Genomic DNA, 25,659 nt, shown 5'->3' on the forward strand with positions numbered 1-25,659 from the left:
AATTGTTAACAGGATAAATAACTAATGAGCGCCCTCTGGTCTTTCTCGTATCTTCGGCGTTTTCCGCTACTGCGGGGTATATTTTTAAACGAAAGTACATTAGATATGTCTATATTATATTGTACATATAGTCATAAAATTATATATCTTTCATTAAAAGATAATCTTTTAATATGTTGAAACTTTACCGTATGATATCGTATTTGCAGTGTCAATGTCGTTTGGTATTTTGGCATCCTATGCGTCCCGGTATAGCTTACAGCTGTAAACAGGAAAAGATAGAATATACACCACGCCTCTTGCGGAACTATTGATTTCTCATTAGTTGAATTACTGCAATAGGGCACTGAGTTAGTAAAGAAAGTCGCTGAATTGTGGAATATCACTCTATAATGGCAATGTAAGTACAGGCTAAATACGCCATTAGTTGTATTTCTGTTTGAGTTAGATGCCATAGTATTCAATGACAATATAGGCGAAGTTACTATAAGTACTGGTATAACCCTACTATAATGATTATATTACCGACATAAATATTAAAGTTACATTGATTACAGTACTGTATTGGAATAGTTCCGTGTGCGGTGTTTCTTCGCATAATTTAATCCACGTGTACTTAAATCACAAAATCCTTATATTTACGTGTGTGCGCGCTGTGCGTAAGTTAGTGATGTTTGGGCAAGGGGGTTATATAGTTAATTAAAAAACACCGTAGTTTAATGTCAGAATTGTTCACATCGTCATTGTTTAATTATTGCTAAATACAATTTGAAACGATTTTCTATCCTGAATGCCTATAAAGAAAAAGTTCGTCACATGATATTTCCGTGAGATTCATCAATCTCCTTGACCTACGGCCTTTCTATAACAATAGTTTCCCAAGTTTAAAGCCTAGCCCTTTTTTGTGAATAATAACATACAATCATACCGTTTTACTATTGTTATAATAAGGAACCTGCCAATACACGGATCATGCAATCCTCAGTGGTATTAGGCTATTATGAAACATTCGACAGATGGTTTAAAGATTGTGTAAACCAGTCACATAATGGAAACTAGTTAATAATAATAATAATAACTGGTACTTGATATAGCGCATTATGCTGAAAGCCTCAATGCGCTTTACAAAGACAGAAAATTTTGAAAAGTTACTTATTGCAACTATACTATTATGTATTCTTGGGGGTTTTTGTGTGTATTAGGTTAAAGTGAAAGTTTGGTGTCACACAGGTCCAAGTTTCGATGAGTTCCCATCGTTTTGAAGGTAAAGCAGGAGTCGAAACTATGGTATCCCTGGAAAGGAAATCGTTGTTCACTGCTTACATTTTCATCAATAAACGCACAACGTGTGGCAACTGATATATAGGCTTGTGTACAGTACTTTGTTTTCTGAGGCTCCGTCCCGTCTATGGAAAACAATCTATATATAGGCCTAATAGGCATTACCACTTCATTTTGCATTTCCTCACCATCCACCATCCTTCAATTACGCTGTAAAATGTTAGGCCTTCCATAATATTATGCAAGCGAAGAAATATTTCATTTGAGGTGCACAATGTGACTGCTAACGACGACATGAGTGCACTCCCTAAGCCTCAAATGAGACTTAGTTTATAAGCATGATAAATTATAAAATAGTTTATTCATCCTGTAATTGGCGAGTTACTCGCTGTTGGATGCGTATGAAAAAAAAATACCCGTGTTGGTCTGTAGTTATACCGAAAGGTACTTACTTACTTACTGTATATTGAAGAATTCAAAACCATCTTATATTAATCTTGATAATTAATGTTTTTCCATCAGTTATGACAAGGCAGGTGTACTAGAAGTACGTGAGAAACTGGGTTTAAAAGATGTTGATTTCCTACATCAATCCAAGATCTTGCCGGTAAGTATATCATTCAAACATAACACCATGGATATAATATGTTGAAATTTAAGGACAATACACTTTAAAGAAGCCAATTTAGATTAATGAATTAAGCGCTCAGAAACTTGGCGACAAAGAGCGCGTGCTATCTAATTTTTTGGCCCATATTGAAAATCAAATATTTACAGGTTGGCCTGTAGCCTAATAGTTATAGTCTGTAGTATTTTGAAAATTTACTGTGGACGCTATCATGTCAAAGAACACATTCTTATGCATAGTACAAGAAAGAAATTCAGATTTTTTCTCATCCATTTCTGGAAATTCAATTGCTTGCATTAAAAATTACAAAATAACCATTGAAACTACATTACTATAAACATATTTGTTATATAAAAACACTAAAGAGCATTAACTATTTACAGTATAATTTTCATCGTTTGTAATTTTTGTTAACAAGTTTAATGGCTTGTGGAAGGAAGGAGAAACAGAAAGGACAAAGTAAAAGTAAATATTTTTTTAGGGAGAAGAAGGCATACACATCAACCCAATGCTTGATGGTCCAGATGATCTAATGACGCATTATTACGACGACGTCCGAACACTCTACGATGCTTTTCAACGCGGTATTCGGGTCTCAGGTTTGTCATCATCATTCTCTCCTTTTTAATATTAAATCATTTGGTTTTGTCTTTATTGTTTCATGTTGTCTAAAATGGACTGAGACAATTGGTTTGACAATTACGTTTAAAATTCCCCATATTTAGAATTTTAAAAGAGCCTTCATTCAGTGAGAACTCGGTATTACATAAAAATATTATGATTTATATCAGAAAGATTCTAAAGGTTATTATAATAATATGTTTATATTTAAGATATTCCTAATTACTATTTCTTTAGATAACGGACCTTGTCTTGGGTGTAGAGAGCCTGGAAAGCCATATACTTTCATCAGTTATAGTGAGGTTGGTATGTTCGTGATTTTTAACAAGTAGGCCTATAACATTTGGCATTAAAATAGGCCTACACCACCACAGAATATATACCAACATTAACGCTATTTCCTATATTGAATAGTTCCAGTTTGTGAGCGATGCTGTACAATGAAATCATATAGTTTATCAAATGGCTATACTATCCTTTGTAAAGGTATTTGTAAACTACAGTACGATTGTTTGTGTTGCTGTTTTGTTGCTTTATAGGTATTCGAAAGCTCATAGACTAATCAGTTCAGTCAAATAATGACAAACCGCTGATGTGTTTATCGGTACTTATCTACTTGTGTACCTACATAACAAGTTTAATTGTTTACTCTGTGTTTTGTCCTTTATAGGTATTCGAAAGATCAAAGAACTTCGGTTCTGGCTTAATAGCCAATGGATGTAAAGCGAACGCTGAAACCTTTATCGGTATCTACTCTGCGAATTGTGTAGAGGTAGGGCCTACGTGTCGTACATCGACATTATCAATATGTTTTCTCTCCCATGCCTTCTTAATTACCAGTATTCCTCCTTTTCCTCATGTGGGTATCGTCATCTAGGCCTACGTTGTCATTATCATTGTCGTCATCATAGTTTTGGTGTCGTCATCATCCTCGTAATTAAAATCATAGGCGGATCTATGGAAGAGTCACAAGCATGCACTCCATCTCTTTGACAGCGAAAATGGAATTATCAATTTGTTGATCATCATCACCACCACCACCATCATCATCTAAAGCTCTGTCTACACTATCAAACTTTATGTAACAAAACAAATGTAATGTGCCCATGGACATGATGATGCCATACCAATACCATAATATTTGAGCATATCACTACCATATTTGGGAACACATTTTTTTGGTCAAACTAGTTTGATAGTGTAGACAGAATTTAAGTCGTCGTCGTCATCGTCATCGTTGATTAATCCACCTTTATTTTCATAATTTCATTTTCTAATGTCCACATTAAATTCTTCATTACCATATCTATGTTAAAGTTATATATGTATACACTTGATTCCAGTGGATATGTACTGAGCAAGCATGCAACGCATATTCAATGGTTATAGTTCCTTTATATGACACACTTGGACCAGAGGCCTGTAAATTCATCATAAACCAAGGTAAGACAGTCGTAGTAATTAGGTAATATCTAAAAGAACATCACCACATATCGTAATATAAACATTTGAAGAGAGCAATTTGCGGTGTGGCATTCATTCGTCCACAACTCTACACAAATTAAAACATACAATACAACAACAGTACAACTTTAAGCTCTGTCTACACTATCTAACTAGTTTGACAAAAATGTGTGATGTACCCAAATATGGTAGTGATGTACCCAAATATGGTAGTGATATGCTCAAATATGGTAATGATATGCTCAAATATGTTAGTGATATGCTCATATAGGTTAGTGATATGACATTATCATGTCTATATATGGGCATATAAAGTGTTAGACATAGCTTTAAACGAATGAGTCGATCTCTCCGTTGTTAAATAAAGGTTAATTTGAACTTGAACTAATAAAGATGTAAACAAAAACTAAAATATGTTAATAAGTCTGAGATATAAATGGTTACATATTGTAGTATCACAACCAGGCCTACCAAGAGACTGCATCCATGTTTATAATAAATTGAACGTTAAGTATGTTATCATCATACAGTTTCTAGGCAAAATATTCGTGAATTGTTAAATATCTGAAACTTATAAAATTGGGGAAAAAAAGAATTATATTACATATTATCCCACTATATATGTATTTTTCAATCTGTTAAAGCTGAAATTAGGGTAGCGGTTTGCGACAAAGAAGAACGATGCAGAAAACTGTTGAAACAGGCTTCCGAGATGAAATCACTTAAATGTATCGTCGTTGTAGAAGACGTTAGTGATGAGGTTAAAGAAATTGCGCAAGGTTTGGACGTCAACCTTCTCGGTTTTGATGATGTTGAGGTACGCATTTGTTCATTCGGATACAAGAATGGTAAACATACAACATTTTAATTTTGAATGTTTGCCATTCATGGTACTTAAAAGTACTTGTTGTAAACATTTTACAATGTCAAGTGCTTCTCCATCGTCCCCACCCACCCACCATTCGAAGTCTTGGTTATGCTATCATATATATTAAACCGTCGTTCAACTGGCATAACAACTTATAAGGCTACAAAAATACACCCTAGAAGTAAACCTTCAATCGCCTGTCAGACAAAATGAAAATGAAGCACATGATTACTGCCTGATTTTACTGCTTATATTATACCGAATTCACTGTACAAATATTATTTAAAACAGTGTGTGTGTATTTTTGATATGAATATAATAATGTCAACAGTGGCGCTTCATATTCATCCTGTTGCGTTTATAGGTGTACTGTAAACGCATAAAAGCACTCAGAATCGTATAAACTATAATTTCCACTGCAAATCAAAATCAGTAAGACCATAGAGAAATAACTTATTTCTCCATGGTTATACGTTATAGTATAAATGTCGTTGATTCCTTTTATACTTTCACACAAGCAAATATTTCAAATATCTATATATATTATTCGTTAAGTTATTAGGAATTGTTATGTTCCTTTTCTTCTTTCTATTTAAAAAGATAAGCTTCTTTTACTTTCATATTATTAGAATTACTTTTATATATCAGACTTCTGTTTAACTCATAAGAAAATCTACGATCAAAGACATGGTTGAAACAGGCATTCAAAATATTACAACAACGCCTCCGCGCTTAATCTTCTTTACATGTATGAGTAGGCTACAAACAACAAAAACATATACATTCTTAACTGATTAGGAAAATGTTAAATATTTACCTAAGTACGCTCTTGAAACCCGTCCGTAGGTCAACAGTATTAATATCCTAGGTTTATAAAGCGAACCTCTAAGTGCTATACATTACCTCGGTCATTTTTTTGATCAAACATGTATGGAAATACTCCCATAAATCAGCTCGTAATCAGTTGTGTCTTGACCTTACCAGTACCCATTTGTGCACCTGAGTGGAGAGAGGCAAACGGAAGTGTCTTGCCTAAAGAATATGCGACGAATGTTGGATTCGAACCCATGATCTCACGATCATAAACGTCCAACGCACTGTGCCACATACCTTACTTTAGCAAATCGTAGGTGACTTATTGTGTGATATTCACTTCATTTCAAATGGTTTATTTAGTAATCTTTTCCAATTAAATGGAAACGAACTTGTGGAAGAACACCTTTATTTTATGGTGAACGAGTTTTATATTTTGTACTTTTGTATTTTATAATTTCGTGAATAAATAAAGATTGTGATTGATTGAATACAAGATAGCAATTGAACATCATGTTTATGTGTATTTTTTTTTAATAGAAAACAGGGAAAGAATTCCCGCAAGATATTGTGGTAAGTTATGGTATCGAATCTTGGAGTTTTTGATTTCAAATCGAATCTTAACTCTGTATCTTTAATTAACAAAACAACGATCCAATAATGTAGTACCATCCCTCGTGCACTGTTTATACATGATATTTTTTATTTATAGTACATCATGTTCTAGATTGTATTGTATTAATGTGATATTTCGTCCTAATCATGTGAAAAACAAAACGATTATTGTGACACGGGCATGCACCCGCATCGAAAGTATTAACTATTATCTTAATTTATACTAAACCGAAAGTTTCAATTGAAGAAAAGTGCATGACATCTATGTGATGTCAGTATTTTACTTCACATGCATGTTGTCCACCAAAGTCTTTTAAATATGAAGAAAGCCTGGTTATGTAAATATCAACTGTTTTTATATTGTTTTCAGCCACCAACGTCAGATGATCTGGCTACCATTTGTTACACAAGTGGGACCACGGGGGACCCTAAGGGAGTGATGGTCACTCATGGTAATATTATAGCCTGTTCAGCTGGCTTTATAGCACAAACTGGGGTAAGTGGATAAAAAGTAACTTAAAATGTGCTTATATAATTACAATACACATTACAATGTTACGTAATAATGCACAATAACGATTTGATTATACACAGAAATGATTTGAAAAATGAGTTTTACTACAATAGAAATACAGGTACATTGTATTATTTACAATGTACATACAAATTAGACACCGAATACTCAAGTAAAAATTTGTATATATACAATTACAGAATCATTCATTACCCGTACCTTTTTAGAATGATATATCCTGCATATTTTAATATGTTTAACACTTAACAAAGACATGGCGTATTATAAAGTATTCTGTGATTATTATTAACAATGCACAATGTTTTTGATACGAATCGTTTGTTATAATTTGCATCTAGCCTATGGAAGCTTCAATGTGCTAGAGAAAACGATGCCTTTGATATTTCACGGCCTCTGTCTTTGTCGTGTGTGTGGTGGCCTACTACTAGGTGATCCATTATTATTCATGATATGCATTAACCTTATTTGCAATTTTACAGAAACTATTGTATTTTACTCCCGATGATGTCTATTACTCGTATCTTCCACTGGCACATATGTATGAACGATTTGCAATGGTAAGAACCAAAATAAGTCCAGAAACAATGCACATTTTCACACTTTTAAGTTCAATTTTAAGATCCACCAAATCACTATTGTATTGTTTATAATATTCCAAATTACGAATAGAATTTGATTATGAAGTGATAGATATATAAATCCGCAGACACCACCTTGACGTATTAGCTTTAAAAACAATGTGTATCACGAATAAATGTAGACCTACACCCCAACGCATTCCCAATTATATATTCATATTCTGTTTTCTTTGAATAGACGAACTTTTTCATGCACGGTTCAAGTACAGGATTCTTCCAGGGAGATATCAAATTAATGACGGATGACTTATTAACATTAAAACCTACATTTATGGCATGTGTTCCCCGTGTGATGAACCGTGTCTACGACAAGGTAAATGCTATAGTATTATAGAAATGGTTTTATAATTTTGAAAGAATTTATTTCGTAATGCACACATTCTTTGTGATTATATACTACAAGAAACCACCACACAAATGCGCCTGGTCTGCTCACAAACAACAAGTATACATTTAATAATGTGAAAATACTATGCTGCTGAAGTATTTTATTTTTAACAGCGAATAGGCGTCAGTAAATAATATCAAAACATCTGTATTTGAATTGACTATTCCTTAGGTAATGGCAAGAGTCCAGGACAGTAACTTTATTAAAAGATGGATGTTCAGCTTTGCAAGTACAATGAAAGGCAAGGAACTAGAACGGTAAGAACTTCTTGGGAACTGAACTCTTAGCTTAGATTAAAGCTCTGTCTACACTATCAAACTTTATGTGACAAAAAATGTGTCCTTAATAATATGTACATGATGATGTCATGTCTAAGCATATCACTAACTAATTTGATAGTGTAGACAGAGATCGAGTATATTGACAAACAAGTCATAAACACTTTACTGGAGGAAAGAACTAAACAATTAGTAAAAGATAAAAATATTCGCTAGAATTGGTTTTGTATTTTTTTTTATAAATTTGAAAATACAATTTGTTTAATTTTTTTTATGCAGAGGAGTCGTACGAAATGATGGTATATGGGATGGCGTCTTTAAACAAGTTCGGGTAATATTTCTTATAAACATATTTCACATTTTTATTATCAAACAATTCTATAATTGTATCTGGTTCAATCTCAAAACAAAAATATGCTTGTAGAAACTGATTATGAAAGTGCATAAACAATCTACATTTTAAAAACAATTTATCTTTCTGAGCAATCAACAGCACTGCGAATAATGTCAATTACTTTAATGTAAATTGACATTTAAAAATTTGGTTGTTGTCTTTGTAAAGAAATAAAATGTCTTTATTGAATTTCTACCTCAGGATTCGTTAGGCGGTCGAGTTCGTGGAATGACAGCAGGTGCTGCACCAGTCTCCGCTGAAGTTAAACGATTTTGGCAGTGTTTCTCCGGTGCCTTTGTAAGTAAATCGAGCCATTCACTAAACAATTATTGATTTTAGTGACACCAATGAAGAACTTCTTCTTTGATTTTCTTTTTCTATCAAGGCACTTCGCCTCTTTTCTTAACAATGGCTGTTGTTTAATTCTGTATAAAACTATTTTCTAACTATTCTTTAACTTTGAAATTTACTATTTTGTAACATTTTAGAAAATATCTTTAGAATTTTACATAGACTATTGTATCCAGCGAGATAAACTGGCCTATGATATAGGATATTTTGTAAGCCTAAGAAACTTCTTATATTCTTCACAGCTTGTGGAAGGGTTTGGCCAAACCGAAGCTACGTGTATCTCTACTCTAGCCTACCCAGCTGACAACAGCCTAAACCATCAAGGTGCACCAATCACGTCCTGTATGATGAAGGTTGTAGATGTTCCAGAAATGGAATACTTTGCTAAAAATGGACAAGGAGAGGTGAATAATGGAGTCATCAATCGTTACAAAATAAACATAATTTACTTAATAATAATTGTTGAATTAATAATGATGTGAATCACGATTAGAATTGTTTTCATTTCAACCTATATGCCTTTCTTTCCACCCTATAGGCCTTTCTTTCGTTCTTTCAAACTATTTTCCAAATGTTACTGCATACTCTGTACAAAAGTGGTTACGGAATCGACCGATCATTTTCAGAATCATTATTTACAAAACCAATAGCATGTTATTGAAAACGAAAATCTAATTAATAATAATGTATTTCTTTTGATAACTTGAATATAGATTTGTATGAAAGGACCAAGTATCACAAATGGCTATTATAAGAATGAAGAGAAAACGAAAGATGCATTTGACAATGAAGGCTGGCTTCATAGTGGTGATATTGGAGAATGGACAGAAGTAAGTAACTGTGTTTGACCTTTCCACAATGTTTTTACTTAATGGTACAATATCGGAAAGCGTTTACAGAGCAATTAACTTCATGAATGTGTCATAAAATTCTCTCTTGCTTCTATCATTTCCATGATCTTTATTTCTGATAAATTATTTGTTTTTGTAGTGTGGTCAAATTAGGATTATTGATCGTAAGAAGAACATTTTCAAGCTTTCGCAGGGAGAGTATGTGGCGCCAGAGAAGATCGAAAACGTCTACCTACGGTGTGAGTACGTCTCACAGATATTCGTCCATGGCGAAAGTTTACAGGTAAAATTGTGATTATTGTTTTAATAAAAATAAATTTACCTTTGATTTGTTCATTAGGATTCATATTATATATGATTTACCAAATCAGTTACATACTTAAAAGTTATGTATTAATGTTTCAGTCGTGTCTCGTAGCCGTTATTGTTCCAGACCCAGATACTTTACCAAGATTGGCAACTACACATCACGTGGAAGGAGACTACGAAGCAATGTGTCAAAGTGCGGTATGAACAGAAATAATATTTTAAATATATTATTATATTATACTAATTATGCTTCATACGCATTTCTTCAATGAATATTCGGTCAAAAAGTTATTAATGTCTTCTACATCCTATTTTCATTATTTTTTTAGAAATTTAAAGTTTTATATTTTATGGAATTTTAGCTTTTTAAAATTTAATTATAATGTGATGCTTGAATGCAGGCATTTTGTAAAAAATTGTATTCTTTGCATTGACTCTTCAAGTCAGATGTACTGTTGTTGCTACCCTCGTGAAACAAAGTTAAATGAATAATAAATAAAATCTCAATTCTGACAAAATAAAACTGACAGATTTGGTCAATTTTTGTAGGTTATGAAGGTCGCCATTGAAGATGAACTGCGTAAACTAGCCAAAGAATCCGGCTTAAAGTCATTTGAACAGGTTTGTACAGTCAACAGTTCTGCATAATACATTAATAAAGTTCACATAATAAATAATATTTCTAAAAAGGGTGATCAATCTCGTGATATACCAGAAAGAATATCGAGCATGAAGTGAATGTTTCAATTGGTTATGTGTGAACAATCTTTAAGCTCTGTCTTCACTATCAAACTAGTATAACAAAAAAAGTGTCATGTGCCCAAATATGGTGGTGATATGCTCAAATATGGTAGTGATATGACATCATCGTGGCCATATATGGACATATCAAATTTTGATGTCACATAAAGTTTGATAGTGTAGCCAGAGCTTTAGACTGACAAACTATATTGAACCTCGAAATAATAAATGTCGTAATTACCATAAGTAAATGTAAACATTATTGTTATCCTTAACAGATCAAAGCTGTACATATGACGTCAAAAGCGTTTAGTATTGAGAACAATCTATTAACACCAACGCTGAAGTCCAAGAGACCAGTACTAAGAAAATACTACAAAGACCAAGTTGAAAAGATGTACGAAACACTGAATGCAAAACAATAAAGAGGCAGTTAGGTACTAGACCATCTAAAGCTCTGTCTACACTATCAAACTTTATGCGACAAAAAAAATGTGATGTGCCCATATATGGCCATGATGATGTCATATAACTACCATATTTAAGTATATCACTACCATATTTGGGCACATCACACATTTTTTTTATCAAAATAGTAGACAGAGCTTAAGTAACAAGAATGTATGATGATAAAAAATGGCTGAACGCAGATATACATTTAGTATAAGAATCTAATGTCATATTAAAATTAAAATGTATAGAAAATACAAATACAGTAAAAAGAATTTTATGACTTGGTCCATTTGTTTGGTTGTTACGTGTCAGTTTTGTAACGGGTTGCTTTACTGGTTGCGAGATCACGCCCCTGGGGCATGCGCAAAATAGAAACACCACAATTATGTAATTTTACAAAATGTAAAAACAAACATGTTTTAATTCTGTTTATTTTCATTTATTCAAATCTAATTCATAAATTTGACATACTTAAATGAACAACCCAAAAATACACACACTATTACATATACAAGAGATCCAAATATGGATGTGCATAAAATAATATAACAGAAATGTGACAAGATTATATTCAAATTAATTTAAATTAATTAAACATTTAAAACACATATCAGCAGTCAAAAACAACGAAATAAGTACTTTATTTTTATACAAATACAACTTCAATTTGTGACTTTTGATATTTTTTTTTTTGCCAGCAATTCAATTAAAATCATCGTTCAAAAAAATGTACTGCCTCTCGTGGAAATACAGATTGAAACTGTTAATAGCCATCTAAAAATACGCCTTACTTTGTGTTTGATAATTTCAAAAAAGCTCATATTCCCTTTATTAAAAAAAGACAAACAAGACTGGAAGAAAACCATAATGGTATAACTACTGATAACATAGAGATATCTAAACCTACATTTTTAAAATTAAAAGAATTTTACTAGTTTATAGTAAACATTGTATTTAAATTTATATAATATGATTTAAAACTATATTTAATTTTCATCTTCTTCTTCGTCTTCCTCCTCCTCATCATCATCTTCATCCTCAGTTACCTGAAAAAATAGATAATCAGAATTATACATTTTTATTTGAAAATTACTAAATTCAGAGATCAGCGTCACATGTAGTTTTTTTGATCAAGTAAATATTTATAATAGGCATATAGAAAATGTATACTATGACTGTATTGTGTGACATGCTGTACAGTACTATGCTGGTACGGTAAAATAACATATTTATAAACATGTGTGCATTTTGAAAGCAAGATATTTTATTATAAAATTTTGGAATTCTGGATAGTATGTCCATTCACATTTAAAAAAAATGTATTCCACCCATTAAAGTGTATTGAAGTCACTCTGGTAACATAGCATGGATTTGAACCCACTACTCCAGCTTGATAAGCGAGTGTGTCAACCTCCACTACTGCTACTTTCATTTCATTTTCACAAAATCTAACAACAAATAAATTAATTCAAGTACAGGATCGGAATCCCATGCTTTGTAAACCAAGTTTCATTACAAAGGGGCCATTAGAAAAATCCAGGAACTATGACATGATTTGAACCAAGGGCCATGGGATTGGTAGGCAAGAATGTCAACCACCAAGCCACAGTGTCACTACAATATAAAGTAATAAAATACATTTGTTCATCTTCATGAAACATAATGTAAACTCTAAAATAAAAAAACACATTTATCCCAAGCTAACTACTACCTATAATAGTAAACTAAAGGTAATCTACTAAGGGCCATTTTACACAGACAAGCGGTAATGGTAAGCGGAAAACGGCGTAGCTTGTCCCACGTAGAATCCGTAGCTATCCTGAGCGGACCCCTAACATGGATTCTATATTTTTATTACTGTTACCGCTCATCTATGTAAATTAGCCATTAAGCAGAATTGCATCATTACCTCTTCTCCTAGCTCCTTCAATTTACTTCTGTATTTCTCCACTTTGGCATCAGTATCCGTTAATAACACTAATAGGTCATCTAGTTCTTGTTTATTGTCTGCAGCTTCCTTTCTAAACTTCTCTTTCTCGTCTTCTACTCGTGTATTCGTATCTTTTAAATCACCGATTTCCTCTTCAAGTTTCTTAACCTGTGTTGTTAAACTTGAGCAAGTGTCCGTAACAGTTTTAAGTTGATTTTCTATGGTTTGATTTGTACTGATTAGTTTTTGATTGTCTGAGCTTAGCTTACTATTGTGGTCCTCAGCCTGGGCTAGCTGGGCCTGGGTTTCTGAATGCTTGGCAGTTAAGGCTGCCTTCTCGGCTACAATGTTCGCATTGTCTCCACTAGGAACAGCTTCTCCCTGATGAAAAATCAATATTTTAGAAAATATAAATGCACATTTTATATTATATACATTATCTTTAAAAATATATATATAATTCTACATGTTAATTTAGTACAAAATAAAGGGAATTTTTTAATAATTACTCCTTTATAGTAATTTTGCCATTACAAAACAAGACACAGTGTTACAAAAGGCATCCCTCCACCCACATTTAACTCTAAGCAAAATTATGCACTACCGCCCTCTCTATACATCTTCATCAATAATTAATGGATAATAAGTGTCAGAATATGGCCCAGAAAATGTCATGGTATTTTAAAACAACATTTTGAGAAATCTTTAACAAGGAAAAAACAGACAAACAAGAGTGAAAACAACAACTTTGAACATAAACTTACAGTCTGTGTTAATTGATTTTTAAGGTCAATGCATTCACCCTTTAACCTTTGCTCCTCATCTTTCTGAGCTGCTACAATCAATTTCAATTCATCAATTTCTTTCTTTTGCTCTTGTATTGATGATTGAAGTTCAGAAATCTGGTTTTGATTCACTCCACTGTCATCAACAAGAACAGCCTTGGCATCGGCAATTGTTAAGTCGTTTTTCTGTTGCGAATAAAAAAAAATAAAAACATAGAGCATTAGTATAAATGCCTATTCAACTTCAATTAAATACAAAATAGATATTTATCTCTTTCATTCATCCTGTTCTGGGTGACAGTAACACATAATACATACAAAAACAATATAATTAAAAAATAAACATAAAAATAACATTTAATCTTCAGTCTTCCAGAGGGCTCAGTACAGGATCATAATCAGTACACCGAAAGACAATTCTCTACCCTTTTCAAATAATATTCCAAGTTGCAATATCAGTACACAGGAGAAATTCATCTCATATGAGGAAATGAGGGTAAAATAATCATGCTTACGGATACAAGTACTATAGCAAAGATAGGTCTTGAACCAATGACTCTCGCATTCTAGTCTGATATCCTCACCATCATGCCATACCACTCTCTATATGTACAGCATAGTAAAGTATAAGGGTGTGTGGTGCAGTGTGTTGGACGTTCGGCTACTGATCGTGAGATCGAGGTTCGAATCCAACTCTCGTCGCATTGCTTATATCCTTAGGCAAGATACTTTACTTACGTTTGCCTCTCTCCACCCAGGGTATAAATGGGAACCTGGTTAGATCAACACAACACAACACAACTTTGCGCTGATTACTAGCTGCACTATGGGAGTATGTTTCCATACGTGTTTGATAAAAAAAAATGACTGGGAAAATAATGTTCAGCGCTTAGAGGTTTCACAACATTAGGCGCTATATAAATCAAGGATATTATTATTAAAGTATTTAAAAAATCGTACTGCTGTTTAGTGATATTATGGCAGACTATAGTAATACCTGGAGCTGGGAGAATAATTAGTACATCATTGTGATGTACAGTAGTAGTAATAGGAGTGTCTCCTGAATAGGATTTGATGATAGTGTTAAAATATATATTTCCTCTTGATTAACAGTGAGCTCTACTGTTCTTACCAATTTTTGTATGACATCATCCTTCTCTGCAGTTTCCTTTCTAAGCGATTCTTGACTTTCTCGCAACTCTTTTAATTCTGCTGCTATTCTTACAGCATCATCACCATTTCCCCCTATAAAAACACAATAGCAATAATTACTACTAAAATTTGAAAAAAAAAAAGAATATACCAAATGGATAATTATACTTTTCCGCCACTTTTCTACCAATGATGCAAAGACTATCCTTGGTTTGTGTGATGTTTACAATAAATAGTAACTAACTACAGTGCTCCGAAGCAATGGCAAGGTCAAGTATCAACAATTCAAACCGAAAACCGAATGGTTTAAAAATTCACCCATCCCTACAATAATTAATATGCTAAACAATAGTTCTCCTAGAGCCAAAGCGAGATACAGAGCAATATTGTTGTACCTTTTAATTCGTTTTTACTACATCTTTTTTACTGTTATGTAAGTAAATTGTACAGTACTTTTGCAAATGCAATGTTTTTAGCCATGCGGCTACTTGTTGTAAGTTTTATACCTGAATAAAAAAATACATAAAAAAGGGATATTTAAAAAATAAAGTGCCATCGTATGTAAACCATGGGGCATAATTCAGAATGCCTTTTTCTGAATTATCATTATTTATTTATCTATTAAACTGCTGTTAAAATAACTGCTTCGATCTTGGCCGTGTGCCAGACCGCTGCATATTGGCGAACCTCAATAAATCAAGAAGCTGACACATTCGAGATATAATTCGCAAGGCAAACCTAGTTGGGCTGTTATTGAATTTGTTTAAAATATGTAATGAAAAGATCACATACCTTGGGCTTTCATTAAGGCATACTGATCTTTAAGCTGTTGTATCTGTGAGGATTGTTCATTTAGCTGTAATTCAGCGGTTTTATGTTCCTTTTGTAGCGCTTCATGTCTTCCACGAAGCTCATTCAAGTCATTATCCTACATTATATTATTAAAAAGTAAATTATTAAAACCGACAATTACAAAAGAAATGAAAGAGATCACTGTAAAAACATTTTCATTTCAGGCATTTTACTAGCAGAGTATACAAAATATTAATGTATATATATAATATATAAAAATAAATATATATATATAAATTACAATAAGTTGATCTGATTTCACAGTGAGGTATACTGACAGAATACATAACTGCGATGTGTAAATTGTTCATACAGAATACAATACAATATTAGCAGTATTATATAAATTACATTTTCAATCTATCTTTTAATAGTTGCGTTATATAAATGGCAAGAATTTGGAACAAATGACTTTCGAAGACGATCATGATCTCCTCTTAGTGGAGGTAGCCTGATACCCGATCTGTTTAAAACGTAGTACTTATGTAGTGGGTGTGTGTGGTCATTCACTGAGGTTTACATTGTTACATTATTTAATATCTAATTTAATATCGTTTAGGCATCTTGGGGTTGTGTTAGCGCAAATGGAAAGTGGAATAATACAATAGATAGTAACTGTTGTCTAGAAAAAAATGCATTATTTGAAAGTCTAGCACCAAACAAAACTTTAGATGCTTACCTGCTAATGAATGGAACCATATAACAAATGACAATACAAAAATAATTATTAATAATATAATAATAATAATAATAATAATAATACCTGTACTCTTATGATATCTTTGTATTGTGTCACAATATTATCATGATCTTCTACGGTCTTCTTGCTTTCAGCATCTTCAGCAGACGTGACAGATTTACAAAGGTTTCCTATAAAAGTAATACAAACATTATACATAAAATTATTTCTTGTACATAAATTAGATTTACTAGAATGAAGGGACGCCATCTAATTAATGAATGTATGATGACCCCTTTGTGACCCGATTGTGAAATTGGTCTAAAAAATACAATGGTCGCAATCACAATCGCAATCCTAACATAGCGGAAGGCTATACAGGTGCAAAAGTTGTTTAGGAGGGGATAGAACAAAAAATTCGGGTTTATAGCGCTATAATCATATTAGTTATTAGTAATATTATTTCTTTTGAGATATAATAATGCAAAGTTCCATTTCATTTTTTTTTTCCATTTTATTCCCTCCCTTTAGTCCCTTGTAGTCTTTAATCCCACATTCCTTTTAGCAGTCTTAAATAGTGATATTATTACGATTATTTTTCTCTCAAGAATCCATCTCTAAAATCTGAGGAATCGATTGAGGAAGCATGTTTTAATGTCAATGCATGCGCACAATAATTTAAGATTACATAACTAAAACAATAGGAAGCTCTCTATTATCTATGGCGATGTAACTGAATTTTACCTTCTAACTGTTTGTATAAAGACGTAAACTCGTAGTCAATTAGTAAATGTTCAGGCTGCGTATATCGTAACTGCGGCTTCTGGGCTGCCATTGTGTAACTCTCATGCTTCGTCACTGACACTAGTTTTTCAACAAGAGATTCTAAGCCAACTCGTTTTGTAATTAAATTTCTAAGACTCTCACTACAAATAAAAATATAAACATAATTTTTTAGATTTTATCAACTTTTTTTTTGCCAGTTGTAATTATAATATGGTTTGTGCAACATATTATTAGTATTTACACATTTTAGGTCATAACAAATAACTGTGTGAAAAATTGTTATTTTTCCACTTGAATTTTGGAATAAATCAATCAATTGGCCTCTGTAGAATCAGTTCACCAAATATAAAAATAAATTTAATTTACCAACATAAAGTTGAAAATTACAAAAACATTTTTTCACAAAAATGTTAATCCCATACCATACAATATTTACTGAGATAATTATTTCCAAGAATAATATACCTTTGTTACTATCTTTTGTTGAAAAAAACCAAAAGATGAGGAAGAGAGTTCAATAATTTAAAATTCTTAACAGTGTGTGCATTCAAAGGTTCCATTCTAAGCTGCTGGAAGATTTAAATGTACAATAACATCCTGTTTGTATTTAAGGAATGTTATACTAGAATAACAATAACTGGAAAAAGCACAGAATTTTAGAACTCAAATCTTTTTTCTTTTGTAACAAAATGACAATAGTAACAAAGATAAGGATTTTGGAAACCTGTATATCACATGTGGCATTATAAAGATTGAACTGTACTTGCATTGTCATAGAAATATAATTACTGACAAGGTATTTTTGGGGGATTTTCTTTTGAAATTGAAACTTAAATTCTTGGAGATGATTATATTTCTGACTATTTTTCAATGATAAAATAACAAGTCCTATTCCCTATGTTTTTTAGATCTAATTTCAATTTCACAAACTACATACAATGTAAAAATAAATACTGTAATGGTCCTATTGCGATAAACTTTTTTTCGTCTTTAAACGGTTAAAAATAAGATTCTAATAATTTAAGCGGCCTGCTATAAATTCCAACATGCATTGTGCGCAGATTAATATTTTTGTTTTTTCTTTTTTTATGATTCACCCACTTTCAATCGATCATGAATAAACAAAATGTCAAACATCATGTCAAAAACAAAATGGAATTTTTTTCAGCAAAAATACCAGGTTTTCCCCAGTCTGTATCAACAGATTCTGGCAAAAACAATGAATGCAGCAACTAGACAACGTCAGGCTAGGCCTATGGTTAGCGTACGATGTTCGTACGTTACTGCTGTTTACCAGCTAGGCCTACAAAACTAAACCTAACTAGGCCAGGCCTAAAGACTGTCCACGAGATGACATTTGACATGAGCTACTTAGTGAAGTGTAAGTATTGAAAATAGTACATGACCTTCAATGAATATCTCGGATTTCAAATATATCAATAAAAAAAGCCTTCAAAACGTTATAAGTTATAAAAATTGCAATTGATTATGTGAGGCATACAAGTCCTTACCTTGTAAATGTGGCATTTGAATTATCATTAAAATGAACCGAGATTCCCAAAAGGAATGAACATAAGCCTTGAACTAGTGCCTCCTGTTCATCTACGTGCTCAGCTACTTGTGCCATAAGCTGTTTAATAATTAAAGAACATTATCCATTTTTTTCGCGCCGTTCCTTTAGCAGTTATATTCAAGAGAATGGAAGCATTGGGAACCAGTTACCATGCGGTAGCTTATAGTTTACTAAGGCTGAAAAAATGGGTATTTGGAAACTCAATGCACCTCTGGGAAAAAATTGTAGCTATGAAAAGATTTGCTGATATATATTGAGATGCATGTAGACGGTAGTTATCGTGAGATAAGTAGTGTTGTTTATATAATTCTTTAAATTCTTGTTTATTTTCAAGCCTTAATTCAATTTCATAGGACTGGAGATGTAAACCATACTATCTCAACTCTGTAATTGCATATCATGTCTTCAACAAAAAAGGATACAAATGGCACATTAGCTGAATTAGCTAAGAAATGAGTTACAGCTAGCTGACAGTTGGCTAGCCATGAACAAAGTAACATCAGTAGGCCCAGTCTGGTTTGAACCTTAGCTGTTGGCTACAAAAAGAAACAAATTGAAAATAAAATATTATTATTATTGTTGTAGCAATAAACTGTGTGTATTATTATTCAAAAATAAATGAATGCATTCCATTTCATTTATTTCGTCTCACATATAACAAAAAATAACAAAACAATAGAGAGAGACAGGATTCCCAAAAGCGAACTAAATCAAACTATCAAGTGGGTCTCCAAAGCAAAACATAATCATCAAACAATAAAATACAAAATTACAACATTTAAAACAACGTGAAGATTTAAAAGCAGTAACCGCAGTAGAGTAATTTTGACATGATTCTTTCAATGGAAGACTTAAATAACTTTGTCAAACAAATCATGATTTTTATAGCATACCATATATTTGCATTAGATAAAAATACAATGGTTATTTTAAATAAATCCTCAACATTTAAATTGCAAAAAGCACCTTACCGAAGATAGCATATTGGTACATTGTTGTAAGAGAGACACTGAGGGATTGCCAGGGCCTGTAGCAAGTTGCACACGTAGAAGCTGTTCTTTCTGGCTTGGGTTGTCCTTCAGGGCATGTGCAAGAGCAACCGATGCACACCAGTTGGACACAGAATCCTGGCTAAACAATCCACCGCATAGTAGCTGACCGGCTGTAACAGCAGAAGCTGCGCAACAAAGAACATTTTGGTTTTTTTTTAATGATATTCAATATATTTTGATATTATAGTTTAAATTACTATATTTAAATATATTATATATTTGACTGATTTATTTCAGAATAAAAATTCCATATATACAACAAACAACACAAAAGGAAAATTCACACTAACATAGGATTTTCTCCCATTTAGGAGTTAGTTCGCAGTACACGTAACAAGATCATTATCACTAGTCAAAACTCTTAATCTAAAACCACAGACGCACTGTGTAGTACTTTTGTTAAATAAATCTTTTTAAATAAAATATCAAACAGAAATTATTAATTAATTATTCATTATTTTAATTAATTATTAACAATTATTTAATAATTAGACTTATTATATTAGGACTTTATAAAGAAAAATTTTTTTTTAATGGGAAGATTGATTATTGCATGCAGCGATATGAACATCCAATTTTGAATTTAAATAACCACTGCATCTTCATTTTAATTGTCTAAATTATTGCCAATCTCACCATCTGCTGTGGCTGGTAAAAGAGTTGATATAATCTGTTCTTGTCCAACCTCATTCTTGTATAAGAAGCATTGAAAACAGTAGAGTACTGCACAGCGAAGAACAAATGGTTGCTTTTCATTCACCATGGACATCACAAGCACAACAATTGCAGGCCTACAAAAAGTAATAAAAAAGCAATGTATTTCTCCTTTATTATGGTGCTAATCCCTGCTATTCTGATTTTAAAATAGCCATAAATGTATATAGCTAGAGAGAGAACTCACTATGGCAAAAAGTAATAACAAAGAAATGTATTTCTCCTTTATTATGGTACTAATTCCTGCTATTCTGATTTTAAAATAGCCATAAATGTATATAGCTAGAGAGAGAACTCACTATGGCAAAAAGTAATAACAAAGAAATGTATTTCTCCTTTATTATGGTACTAATTCCTGCTATTCTGATTTAAAAATAGCCATAAATGTATATAGCTAGAGAGAGAACTCACTATGGCAAAAAGTAATAACAAAGAAATGTATTTCTCCTTTATTATGGTACTAATTCCTGCTATTCTGATTTTAAAATAGCCATAAATGTATATACAGTAGCTAGAGAGAGAACCCACTATGGCTGCATCAGTCAGCCAATTAAATATGCTAGTTTGAACCTGCATCCACGAGCACGTTGCAGATTGTTGAGCATACCAAGGCAAGCATAATCTATAGATATTCCTCATATGCAAAAATTTAAGTCATTTATAAAAAAAAACATTGATTGCATTGCATTAACAATACATTTATAAAAACTGTTCATGTGGGTTTAATAATACCTATAATTAGTAACTATATTAATATTACAGTCCCCGCGCCGTTCTAGCTTACCTTGGTGGTGTTGACGGAGCGCTAACTGATGCAAAAAATTCTTGGTTTGTTTTTGATCCTCTAATAACCTCTGACACAGTATTTATTGTCTGTAAAGAATAATATAAACAAAGGTATTATTTTATTTTTCAATTTACACAAATCTGTTCTACACACTTTTTTTCCCATGCAACATTCTGAAATCTGGGTAGTTAAGGAATTGACAGGAGATATATCAATACCAATTGGTTTATAAGCATGTGTTGACAATTGTTGCTTTGTAGTGTATAGCATTGTATAATATAAAGTGGATTGCCATTTAGTTAGTGGTGGTTAATGTGATTCAACCCTGACCTAATACAAAGGTTGTACCTCAAGGTTGTGAATCAGCTCTACACCCTGAGCCTCAAATCAGAATTTTATAAGTACAATATTATAGTTTATTCATTGAGTGAACTTGCTGTTAGATGTAAATTAAGAAAAAATCTCCTGAATCTAAAACTTGGTTTGCACTTTCTTTTGAGATTTTCCAATATAAACAGGTCATAAAAAATCTTTGAAAATAATACAAATTCTAGAATCTATTAAAACAAACCTCTGTGAGTATGTCAGCAGGCACACCACTAGCCATCAAAATAGTACACAACTGTTTCAACAGACCACATTGGTGGATCACTTTCTGACAAGTAGCTGTAGCTTGTTGTGGGTTGCTAGGCGACACTAAAGTCCGAACCACCTGAAGCATTGAATTTACATTGTTGACCTTCTGAGCTGACCATCCAACGTCAAGACTTTTTGGTTCATTGTTTTGAAGATCAAAAAAGGGGGCCAACTTTTGTACATACCTAAATAAAAATAAGTATAAGAGTACCACAATAGAATAATAATAAAATACAGTATAGACACAAATATAATAACAAAAATCCATATAAATTATAAACAATTTGAAAAAACTATAATAATATTAAAAAGTGTTCAACAAATACTAAAATACAAGCAGCACAAAAACGGCAAATAAAAAAATGGAAAAAAGAATCCAAGAAAAAAGCACCTTCCTTCCTTGAAAAACGTCTGGTTCGAACTGTTCTTTTTTAATAAATTAAGCAACAAAAGAAGACAATCTTCAACCACAATACCGCCCTCACTACCACCTTCCTCCGAGATAATTTCAATCAGCCTTTCAAATGCATTTTCAAAAGCTACAATTTTTTGAATATTTGCATTATTTTTTGTGAGTTGGACCAGCAAAAGTAGACCCTAAAAATATCAACAAAATTATAAAAAAAAAACAATTTATCAATTGTTCGTATGTTAATTAAATGTTTCCCATACAAATTTTTAATGTGGCACGGTATTCATAGAAAGAAGGCAAATGGTCAAATCAATACAAATAGCAGTCTTTCGTTTTTAAGTAGAGTAACTAAATCTTTAATCTCTTGGGAAATTCTCAAAAGCACCAGAATTCTTTAGGATGGGTAATTGCTCTCATTGAAAATGTTTTCCTCCTGCTTTTTACTTAAACGAAGGACTGAAATAGATTTAAGATAAGTGTACAAGTTATAATGTGCCTTCTAACTACATATCTGTGTGTGTTTGGTAAACAATAAGCTGTAATACTTTAATAAAATGTGTTTTTTCTCGAATTCTAAAAGATTCAAAGTTGCATAGAAAATGGATTGACCTTCTGTATACATAATTTCATGTATACTTTTACGTATGTTAACTTGTATCAGTATAGCCATAATAATGTGTTGTTGTTGTTGTATGGACTTTGTTCTGAAATAAAAGTGAATTGAATTGAATAAACAAACAAGCTCACATCATTTCGTATTACTTCCCGACTATCCGATAGCAGGTCCATCAGTTTTGATACACCCATTGGACTGACCAGCACACACTGTTGAACTTGAGTTGACCGGTGGACTGTTAATGCGGTCAAAAGCTTAACTGCAGGCCAGCGAACTTTAAAGTCAAACTCCTAATGTATATACACAACATAAATAACAATATGAATTAGTGTTTAAAGCATAGGAAGAAGCACAATCTACTTTACATTATTTGAACAGGGTATATAAGCAATCTGTCTCTACTCTTTGCTGAGAGTTATTTGCCGCCATGTGATTTTATTTTCTCTATATTTTTGCCTCTTGGATTTCTTTAATCCCATATTAAACATATGATTTTCATTTCATTGAAAATAAGACATTCAAGTTGTTTTCAAACATACCTCTAGTAGATCTAAAAGGAGTGTAACATTTTCAGGTTTTTTGATAAATATTTCTGTGAACTGTTCTCCAAGATGAGACTCATCTGCCTTCTTTACTTCACCATTGGAAAGTTCCTCTGAAACAATCAACATAAAACTGGATTAAACTGACCATAAAATTATAATCTGCACTTATGGTCAAACTAACCGACTACATTAACTGACAATAGCCTATGCTTTCCCAAAGAAGTTAAAAAGTTCCTAAGGCACCCCTGTACCATAATAGACTAATCCGTCAACCACAACCTTATGTGGGCATTCCCCAACCACTCTCCCTGGCTCAACTTATCACTGTCATTTCTTTTCATATAATCTCAGGGGAGCCTATTTCATATTTTTAACAATTTTATATTCAATAAATCATTTTATATTTCTCCACATTTTGTCAACACAAATATTCAATGTACATTATGATCAATTATGTTAGAATTGTCGTCATGTTTACACAACTCACTAGTAAATTAAATGTGAAAACATTTTACCTTCATCTTCATCAACAGAGTTTGAAATAGTGTTATATAATGTATCAAGTGCATATCCCACAATCTCTCCATCTGATCGATCGTTCTGTAGTACATTAATCAGAATTTCCATGGACTGTGTGCCCACTTCCAAACGGAAAGTCTATAGTTAGTAAATAAATTAATTTAAAAAAAAAACATTATAGAAATTGCTGAACTGGTTTAAAAACAGGTTCATAGAACACTAATTGAGTAGGTAGATAAAAGGAGGGTGGGGAGGGGGCAACCACTGCTAAATTTGAGGGCATTAGGTTCAGTTCCATTTTTACACACCTCTTCTCTATTTCAAAATCATCATGGATACGGCACTGCTAATTGCAATTACAGGGACGATTATTTTGGACAAGTCGTTTACATACTATACCTTTGACAAAGCTTTAAGTGCACGAACAGCATCGCGCCTGTCATCAAGTAGGGTAGATGACTGTACACGATCACACAACTTGGAAACCTGAATTATAAAATAAATTTTTTAAAATGATGTTTATGATGACCCATTAATTTAATTTATGTCCGACATCCTTATCCAGAAAAAAAAAACAGTTTTCCTGGTTAGAGTTCTAGGATGTCAATAGTAGGCCTCCTGCAGACAGTAGGCCTAGGTAAAGTAGGGATTAGGTCAAGTTGAGCCGCCGCCATAAAAACGTTATTTTCTATGAAACTTTAATGCTAACTTTTGTCATCATTTGTTTTAATAATATAATAGAAGTTATATTTATATTAAGAATAACGATGTATATTCAAAAGTTAATATCATGGTTTTTAGTATAGGCCTATATATTATTAAATATTACAATTAAAGAAATAATAATGGTCTAGGCCTAGGTCAGCCTAGTAAGTAGTAGGCCTAGGCCCTAGGCCTAAATCGACGCACTGCTGGACAATTTAAACCACATCAAACAGGCAATTGTTGCGGTTCTCTACGTTCCGCATTTCGTACAAACGTATAAGACATCGGTCACATAAACAAATGGGCCCGATCGTCTCTATGATGCCCCGGATCGTCCTTGGCCCCAATCGTCTGTTCACCGGCTATAGGCCGGCCTCTGTCGCTCGGCAGACCGACCTAATTAACGCCCAGCTTAAACATTCAGTCTTCTAGGCTAGGCTAGCCTAGGCTAGGGCCTAGGCTAGCCTAGGCCTAGATACCAAACTAAAGCTTTCAATTTGATTTTATGGTTTTTGGTTTCATAATTCTAGAATAGGCCGAAGCCTTACCGTCTCTGCACCCGATGGCTTGAGCCCAGGATCTTGATTCCCTCCAAATATATTGAAAAAACTCATCTTTCTACCAAGATGTTTCACCTTCTTTACAGTGTATGTTGTGTGGATAAAATGCCAGGTAGCGAACGTGGCGA

At 32.7% G+C, this 25,659-nt stretch overlaps 2 protein-coding genes across 4 annotated transcripts; one reads left to right on the forward strand and one right to left on the reverse strand.

Moving 5' to 3' along the window:
• Window positions 1-166: 166 nt before the first annotated feature.
• On the forward strand, window positions 167-11,500 carry LOC144845779 (long-chain-fatty-acid--CoA ligase 6-like). 2 transcript variants are annotated; one of them, XM_078703212.1, is made up of 20 exons: window positions 167-400; window positions 1,804-1,888; window positions 2,391-2,508; window positions 2,768-2,832; window positions 3,201-3,302; window positions 3,874-3,973; window positions 4,639-4,811; window positions 6,216-6,248; window positions 6,661-6,786; window positions 7,305-7,382; window positions 7,642-7,776; window positions 8,023-8,108; window positions 8,409-8,460; window positions 8,725-8,820; window positions 9,117-9,278; window positions 9,588-9,704; window positions 9,865-10,008; window positions 10,131-10,232; window positions 10,584-10,655; window positions 11,054-11,500. In XM_078703212.1, exons 1-20 carry the CDS (start codon window positions 393-395, stop codon window positions 11,198-11,200), a joined length of 2,001 nt encoding a protein of 666 aa, XP_078559338.1. In that variant the 5' UTR covers window positions 167-392; the 3' UTR covers window positions 11,201-11,500. The 2 variants fall into 2 exon arrangements, with proteins under 2 accessions (XP_078559338.1, XP_078559339.1); XM_078703213.1 differs by lacking the exon at window positions 167-400 and having other exon boundaries at window positions 1,831-1,888; window positions 2,328-2,508.
• Window positions 11,501-11,600: 100 nt separating this feature from the next.
• Window positions 11,601-25,659, reverse strand: LOC144845778 (general vesicular transport factor p115-like). 2 transcript variants are annotated; one of them, XM_078703211.1, is made up of 19 exons: window positions 25,520-25,659; window positions 24,666-24,752; window positions 24,263-24,404; window positions 23,742-23,857; window positions 23,334-23,489; window positions 22,566-22,771; window positions 22,110-22,359; window positions 21,536-21,624; window positions 20,674-20,828; window positions 19,957-20,162; window positions 19,408-19,521; window positions 18,924-19,042; window positions 17,371-17,552; window positions 16,711-16,817; window positions 15,888-16,023; window positions 15,076-15,188; window positions 13,923-14,129; window positions 13,138-13,539; window positions 11,601-12,274 (listed from the first exon to the last, which is right to left on the reverse strand). In XM_078703211.1, the coding sequence occupies exons 1-19, from the start codon at window positions 25,583-25,585 to the stop codon at window positions 12,215-12,217; spliced, it is 2,913 nt and encodes a 970-aa protein (XP_078559337.1). In that variant the 5' UTR covers window positions 25,586-25,659; the 3' UTR covers window positions 11,601-12,214. The 2 variants fall into 2 exon arrangements, with proteins under 2 accessions (XP_078559337.1, XP_078559336.1); XM_078703210.1 differs by having other exon boundaries at window positions 23,334-23,492.

The sequence above is a fragment of the Antedon bifida genome, chromosome 6, assembly GCF_963402885.1.
Source record: "Antedon bifida chromosome 6, ecAntBifi1.1, whole genome shotgun sequence".
Classification (NCBI taxonomy): domain Eukaryota; kingdom Metazoa; phylum Echinodermata; class Crinoidea; order Comatulida; family Antedonidae; genus Antedon; species Antedon bifida.

Bases quoted from the DNA above. Each gene is read 5' to 3' on its own strand.
- LOC144845779 (XM_078703212.1), top strand. The intron at 6,249-6,660 runs GTAAGTTATGGT...TATTGTTTTCAG, and splicing joins AATTCCCGCAAGATATTGTG to CCACCAACGTCAGATGATCT. The intron at 9,705-9,864 runs GTAAGTAACTGT...TTGTTTTTGTAG, and splicing joins ATATTGGAGAATGGACAGAA to TGTGGTCAAATTAGGATTAT.
- LOC144845778 (XM_078703210.1), bottom strand. From the start codon at position 25,585: ATGAGTTTTTTCAATATATTTGGAGGGAATCAAGATCCTGGGCTCAAG. The intron at 22,360-22,565 runs GTGCTTTTTTCT...ATTTTTATTTAG, and splicing joins ACGTTTTTCAAGGAAGGAAG to GTATGTACAAAAGTTGGCCC. The intron at 12,275-13,137 runs GTAATGATGCAA...CTATTTTTTCAG, and splicing joins TGAAGGAGCTAGGAGAAGAG to GTAACTGAGGATGAAGATGA.